At 34.8% G+C, this 8,194-nt stretch overlaps 1 protein-coding gene across 3 annotated transcripts in view; it reads right to left on the reverse strand.

Annotated features, from left to right (window-relative positions):
• Nucleotides 1–7,977, reverse strand: part of LOC118751969 (octopamine receptor Oamb) — a gene marked incomplete at its 5' end in the record, with an annotated part of 43,209 nt that extends 35,232 nt beyond the window's left edge. For all 3 annotated transcript variants that reach the window (XM_036486797.1, XM_036486796.1, XM_036486795.1), the window contains 2 exon segments: nt 1,731–2,163; nt 7,741–7,977. In XM_036486797.1, coding sequence (XP_036342690.1) covers nt 1,731–2,163; nt 7,741–7,977 — 670 coding nt within the window.
• Nucleotides 7,978–8,194: the final 217 nt, after the last annotated feature.

Consider the following 8,194-nt stretch of genomic DNA (forward strand, 5'->3'; position numbering starts at 1 on the left):
CTGTAGTTTCCGGAAAACAAACAACAGCGTTGAGCGACCTCTAAATCTTGTTCAAATAAGCTGAAATTTTAGAATAAACTTGTCCTTTCTCTTATCTTCAAGAATCCGAACGTTCTCAGTCGAAATTCAAAAAGTTCCAATTTTGAATCACCCTAATGTACATATGTATGTATACTCGTATATGGAAGCTTTCTAAATGTGTATATACTTTGTATATACATCAGTATGGGTATTCATCTAAAAGCGTAAATGCCTCGTAATAGTATACTGGTTTTCCATGCAGAATTAAGTTAGTTTACGAGGATTCCGTGGCTACGAGGAATTTACTCGTTTAGATGATTGCCCTAATATATTTAGAAAATACTAGTCTTGCACGATGCACGGATTGCACGAAATGCAAAAATACTATTCCAAATTTGAAAGAGTACGATAGCACCTCGTCTGAATTTGGCATCACTTTGACGTTGGGCAATACCACCAGCTCCGTCAGAATTGGGAAAGACCTCTCCGAGCCGTTCGCCCCCAAACTGAACCGCTCAGAAACAATTTACTACAAGAGTGTGCAATTTCCGACTTATGCCGATGACATCGACATCATCGGTAACAAAAACCGCGAAGTCCAAGTTGGATAAGGAAGCAAAGCAAATGGGTCTGGTGGTAAACGAGAACAAGACGAAGTATCTCCTGTCATCAAACAAACAGTCAGCACATTTGTGCCTTCGCACCCACGTCACTGTGATAGTTATAATTTCGAGAAAGTAGAGAGTTTCGTTTACTTGCAATTTCCGACTTATGCCGATGACATCGGCATCATCGGTAGCAAAAAGCGCTAAGTCTGTTCTGCCGTTTGCAAGAGAGCGAGAGAGTTTAAAAGAGAACAAGACGAAGTATCTTCTGTCATTAAGCAAACAGTCAGCACATTCGCGCATTAGCACCCACGTCACTGTTCACAGTTATAATTTTGACAAAGTAGAGTATATCGTTTACTTGGGCACACCGACGCCCCAGCTCTGAAAGTATTCAGCTCGGAACTCGCTGGTGGTAGCAGAGGAAGAGGGAGGCAATGGAAAGACCAGGTGGAGAAGGACTTGGCATTTCCAATTGACGTCAGTTGTCAGAGAAAAGATACATTGTCAACATTTTGTAGTTCGGCGTTATGGGACATTCTACTTTGTACGTATGCAAAGCAATTGAGAGTTTTGGAAGTCAGCCAAATATGTAGCAATTCCAACAACAAAGCAGCTAGCACAGAGTCGCATTTATCTTGCTATGCTTTTTAGCAAAATATGTGCATGGGTTCAGACGTTTCATACTTTGCAACGATAGGAAATGCTTCTCCGCATGCATTTTGTTGTTGGGTGCTTGCAAATTATGCAATCCGTGCTACGTGCAACGGCTTTGCAAAATTTCAAGAATACCCCTATTGAATAATATGTAGTCATACGTATCTATGTATAAATACCTACTGGATACAGAATATGTATTTTGAACGGTTGCTTTAATACGTAGTATGTATAACCAATTTTACGACAACAAAATTTTGCACCAGCAAGTGTGGAATAGGTGTACGTGTCTATGTATGTACATGTATTGGAGGTGTATGAATAAATATATTGCGGTTAATAATATATACATTAAATATTGTAAATTATTGCCAGCTAAAACTACTAACAAAAAAAAAAACCAAAAGACGGAATATTTTTGAAGCATTAAATAGTAACTGCTCTTACCTTTAGTGGTTTTGAATCCTTGTTTGATAGCCCGCGTTGTTCTCACAGCCGCCCGGTATATGCGCCAATAAAAAAAGAGCATCACAAGCATTGGAATATAGAAGGAGCCCAACGCCGAATACACTACATAGCCGCGATCATTAGTTAATTCACACTTCGAGTCACACAAAGGCTTCCCGTAGAAAAGTGTCGCAGGCATTGTACCATCCATGAATTCTTCACTCTCCAGGGCCACAAAAGCGGAGTCATGATAGTTAAAACCATCTGCAGCTGTCATCGACATTACTGAAGTTGTCTCCGTTAAAACAATTTTTTCATTGCTCTGATATTGTTTTGGCTGCTGTGTTTGTTGATGTTGCACCGATGCCAATGTTGCGGTGGTTGAAGGAAAAAGTGTGTAATTTCCACGTATATATGTGGATTGCACTAATTGCTGATATGAAAGTGGAAGAAAATTTGGAAAAAGGTATGTATATACATGTATTAGAGATAAAGAAAAATGTATATAAAAAAAGCGTCATGATTCAATAATTAAAGGGTTGCTCACTATTGACATTAGAGTTTTGACAAAATGGCTGCGTTTCTTTATACATTCCGGATAATCCAATTTCACAGCCGAAATAAACAGAATGCGTTTGAAATATGCGTCAACATATCATCAGGAACGTTCTAAAGAATAAATAAACAAAAAAGTTTATTCCAAACGTTCAGAATGAATAAAGAAATGCAGCCAATGTCCCTGCAGCAAATGGAAGAGAATTTTATCGCCTATCGCCATCATGTCACTTCTACGTCACTGTCACTGTTGGAAGTTATCAAAGCGATAGTCACTCATTTCACAAAATCAAAAAAAAAAAACATTTATATCGCTTGTCTATCTTCTTAAAGATGCCCGGGCAATTTTTTACTCTTTAAAGTTTTGAAAGATGAACCCATCTTTTGACAATCCATTTAACGTATTAAATAATTTGAGTTAAATTTTTTTAACAAAAAAAAAATGTTCAGCTTAAAGATTTCTTAACACTCGTTCTTTTAACAGCCATATTTTGAAATTTCATGTAACTTATGTATAATTAAACGAAATACCACTTTCAAAGCTTAAAAATTATTTTCGAACTAAACTTTCCCTAAATATTTTTCGTCTCACATTATTATAAATATTTCATGTAACTGATGAATTAAGTGGAAATTTATTTTTTTGACACGTGGCAATTCTCCTAAATTTAGTTCTTAAATAAAGGCTTTTAACCCCATTTTCATTAATAACCATCGGTTAGTAATTCATTTAACTTATTAAATAATTTTGGTTGAGCCCTTTAAACTGGGGCAACCCTCAAACACATCAAAACTGTTCTAAATTGTCAAACTAAGTATTTCTTGAAGCTCTTTCATTTTACATCCATCGTTAATATTACACATAAAAAATAGTTCAATTAGACTTCTCAAATAGGTGGCAGCCCTATTCAACATATTTTCAAACTACTACCTTCTTAAACCTCTTTTGTATGACACCCATATAGCGATACCTTTTTCACTTACCAAATTCCTTTAATTAAAATTGAATTACTTTTTTTTTTAACATGTGGCAACCCTCCTATACATAGTTAAGTTATACAGCCTTTTCAAAACCATCTCGATGATCCCGGAATCCCGGGATTCCGGCGTATTTGACGTACCGGAAATCCCGGGATTTGCTTTCATTAATCCCTGGATCCCGAAAATTTTGAAATATCGAATTGATAGTAAGAATTTGTTTATGAATTTTGAAGTATGATTTTTGTAAAATGCCGTTTTGACTGCAATTAACAAAAAGCTTGAAACTGTACTTTTAAATTGCAGTCTGAGCCTTTTTTGAAGAAGATTTCAATGAATTTACTCATAGCGTCGCTAATGTAAGCGAAACAGAGAGTTTTAAGAAAAAATTTCCTCAAATCGAAAAACTTATAATTTGACCGACGTGCTGGTAAAAGAATTTCAAATATTTTGTAATGGAGGAGATAGGGGTCGTTCATTCTTCAAATGGATTATGTCTACCTTTTGACAGTTCAGCCTAAAAGTGTTGATGCCGAAATATGTTTTTTAATAGTAGGTTTCGTATGTAAAAACTGCAGGTTAAGCTTAGAAGACTCCGTTTTGAATGCTTTGCTGCTCTTACGAAATCATTTTAAGTGCAATAATAACAACACCGGCAAAAATTGGGTGTGTGTTTTTAACCAGACCCAACTACCATGTATTTCGACCCGTTGAATCCGATTCTGAGATCCGTTTGACTCGACACCCTCAAAATTTCTAGTAAATTGCGAAAAAAGGCAAACAATTCTCCATTCGCCATTTCTTTATAGAGTAGAATAAACGTGTTTAGAGAAATTGTTTTTGTATATTTTTGTTTTATGTTTTTTTATTAATCGTTACTTTCAAAAGTACCTGGTATTTAAATTATTATTTGTGATGTATACGTTCCTCAATCACATGGTTTTTTAAATACAATTAAAAAAATGTTTTACTTTAAAAGTTGTCTGATTGAATAAATAAATATCGCAAGCGTAGAGCGCAAAGTTGCTAAGTCCCAATGTAAAAATTGTACAGGGGAGGAAAAAGCTTCGTATATCCAGTTTCTTCAAGTATTTCGCAAAACTTTGAGTACAACATTTTGCCTGTTTAAAGCAAAGCAAAACTCCATACGAATCAGAGGGATTCGATCTTTATTAAAAGATTTCGAACTTTTTTGGCCTTATCGAATTTTCGGAGCTTTTTTGGCCTTAGCAAACGAGAAAACATAAAACCAGGACCTTTACCCTTTTCGAAACGATGCAATTTTAATTTATCTATCCTATATCAAAATAAGATTTTTAATTAAAGGTGAAGTTAGCAACTTTTCACCCTAAGCTAGCGATATATGAGTTTTACAACCAGTTTATCGTAAGTTTTAAATAGTTTTATTTAATGGTATGTTTAAATGCTTGCAGATATTGTTTTTTACTCATGTTCATAAAATTTATGACTCAGTTTCCCGGGAAAACCCGGGATCCCAATATTCCTGTTATTTTGGCATCCCTAATATATATGTAGATATCCAAAAATTACTTTCTAACCTTACTTTCTGTGGAAAATTCCATCGCATAAAATTCATGTTTTGCTTTGTTTAATTTACAGCGAAGTTGAAGTCAGTTTTGCTACAAGAGCGTGCAATTGCTGGCTTATGCCGATGACATCGACATCATCGGTAACAAAAACCGCGAAGTCTGTTCTGCCTTATCCAAGTTGGATAGGGACGAAGTATCTCCTGGCATCAAACAATCAGTCAGCACATTCGCGCCTTGGCACCAACGTCACTGTTGACAGTTACGATTTCGAGAAAGTAGAGAATTTCGTTTACTTGGGAACCAGCCTTAACACCGCTAATAATGTCAGCATTGAAATCCAACGCAGAATTACTCTTGCAAAAAGTGCTACTTTGGACTGAGTAGGCAATTCAGGAGTAAAGTCCTCTCTCGACGTACGAAAACCACGCTCTATAAGTCACTCATCATGCCCGTGCTGGTATATGGCGCAGAAGCATGGGCAATGACAACATCCGATGAGGCGGCTCTTGGAGTGTTTGAGAGAAAGATTTTGAGGAAGATTTACGGGCCTTTACGCGATGGCGACGGCGAGTACCGCAGACGATGGAACGATGAGCTGTATGAGCTTTACAACGATATGGATATGAAGTTCACTTTAAATAATTTTAATTAGAAGCCGGTTGCTCTCTTTGCGCCAGCAAGCAAATATATATATATATATATTTATACTTAAAATCCTCTGAGTTGCTTCGTTTTAGTGTAGTATTGAAAAAAAAAAACCAAATTATATATATTTTCAAACTGCGGAGAAGTACCACTATTTAAGGACTTCATATACATATAATTCCTGATGGCTTAAATTTATTTTTTCAACTACCCAAAAACTTTAAAAGACTAAGAATTCGCTAAAGAGAGTATCTAACTCTATATCTTTTATGCAATATTATTAAAGTGTCAGTAAATTGTGAAAAAGAGTTGTAAGTTATAGGCAAAAGCCATTCGAATATTCAAATTTGTTGTTATTAAACTGAAAGTTATTTTCGAGAGCCTTCTTTTTAAATAAATTAAGCTCCATCATATTATCGCAACTGGTACGCAAAGACCCGGCGATATGCCCATAACACGATTGAACTTTTTGTTGTATTAATTAAATAAATGAAACATGTCAACTATAATTAAATTATTTTCATCTTACTTTTTATAGTACAGTTTAAAAAGCGTAAGAAAATCCTAAAGTATTTTGTTTGAATTGGAAATTCAGTACAAATCAGTACAAATTTTGAAAAATCAGGACATTAGCGTACTGATTGAAGAAATGAGTAAAATCAGTACAAGAGTTGAAAAATCAGTATTGTACTGATAAAATCAGTACGTCTGGCAACCGTAGGTATTGTCTTCCCAGAGAGCGCATATTCCGATCTGCCTTATTTGAAAAACATCATTAGTTGTTTTCATTTGGATTATCCAGCTCAGTATCACGATCATTCCCCACGGAAACGGTCTGGATCATTCTTGTTGGAGTTGGCAGCACTAATTTTATACTACTAGCACGAAGAAGACGAAATTATAAAAATGAACTCACTAAATGAGGGAAATTCCATTTAAACTAAATAATATTGACTTAAACAAATATTTAGCATAAAGAAAATTTATTTGAAAGTTAAAAGTAGCAATGGCAGAATATATGTTTGTGTCATTTGTTAGTGCTGCCAAACCGTACTGCCGTATACTTTGGGTTTCTGTTCTCATGCTTAGATTCTCATTCCAAACATTTAAAAACACTTGAATTTTCAATTTTTGATTCTTAAAGTTTGTGTTTGTCTGATTTACATCGATAAGAATAAGAAATACGAAAAATATTCACTTTTAGACATTAATTTCTTGTTATTTTACATTTATATGTTATTGCTTATCACCAGGGAACGGATTTTATGGAAATTGCCTATTTTCTGCTAAAGAGATAGAGTATATTCGATTAAGAATGTCCACGATTTAGCTTTCCCTGATTCCATATATACACATTTGATGTTGCCTTTTTTTGCCTTTTTTAAGATACTTGCTTTTTTTTGCCTTTTCTACCTTTAAAAAAGTGATTATAGCATTTACAATTTGTTTTTTAAGATTAAAAAATATACACATGCCCATGCGGCTTATAGAAGCGCAGGGACCTCTTGCCAAATTGGTGTTGGAAAAATTCAAAGGCCTTTTCTCAGCTAACGTAGGCTTGGAGACAATAAGGGGTGTGGATAAAATTGTAAAGGGCGAGGAAAACGCTCCATATTTAAATTGGGCTCCACTTGTATCAACTTACGTCGAGCGCACATTTAGTACATTCAAGGCTTTTCTTCGCGAAAATCGAATGAAAATGCTGCCAGAAAACTTCAAAATGCATCTTGTTGTTCAATGTTACTACAACTATACAGATTAAAGTTTTAAAGAAACTCGAAAGGATAAAATAGTCAAAGATTCAAAGTATAAATTTTTCATATAATGAAACTAGTTCATAGTTTTTCTCTGTTTATTTGTAATATAAATATTTCCAAAATAAATGTAAGTTTTGATTGTTCTTCGTATTTTCTGTATTTTTTTAGTGCCTTATTTTGCTTTTTTTTGTAATTCCTAGTGTCTTTTCCTGCCTTTTTCGCTATTTTGTTTTGCCTTTTTTTGCCTTTTTGCCTTTTTGCAATTTTGCGCATCACTCGAAAACGAATACAGAGAATTGAATGCAGTTTTCACCGATATATTGATAGAGGTCTAACTTAAAATATAGAAAGAAAAAAATTAGAGAGTAGCCACCTTTTTGATAATTGTAGTTTAAGTAAATTGATAAGAAAAAGTGGATATTGCAATATGGGCGCCAAAAGAAAGAGGCTTAAGAAGGCTTACAGCCAAACATATTTTTTCGTACATACCTAGTATGTACATATAGTAGATATATTCATATTTACCTTTTGCTCCTTCCAACCGACTAGTGGCGGAAAACAAATAACAAATGATAGCACCCAAATTCCAACAATCAGCGACTTGGCGCGCTTCGTCGACATTATACTTGGATAGGTAACAGGACGCGTAACAGCTACATATCTATCAAGAGAAATTGCACATAGGTTCAATATTGATGCTGTACACATCCACACATCGACAGCAAGCCATATGCGGCACCAGACGTCACCGAATATCCACACCTGTGATTAAATGAGAATAAAATCATATACATATTTACATATGTACGCACTTAGATATTAAGACAAAGGTGTGATTGTTGAAATTCAAAATTAACCAATGCAATCCCAGCAAACACAGTCTCTAACGTTAGAGAAATTCGGATTTCTACATTGGATAACTAACATTACGTTCTCATTGAGCCATTCACTCGAGTTTAACGTTTTGAGTTTATGAACT

This window comes from Rhagoletis pomonella, unplaced genomic scaffold (assembly GCF_013731165.1).
Source record: "Rhagoletis pomonella isolate Grant_MI unplaced genomic scaffold, Rhpom_1.0 Rhpom_scaffold_01132, whole genome shotgun sequence".
Classification (NCBI taxonomy): Eukaryota; Metazoa; Arthropoda; class Insecta; order Diptera; family Tephritidae; genus Rhagoletis; species Rhagoletis pomonella.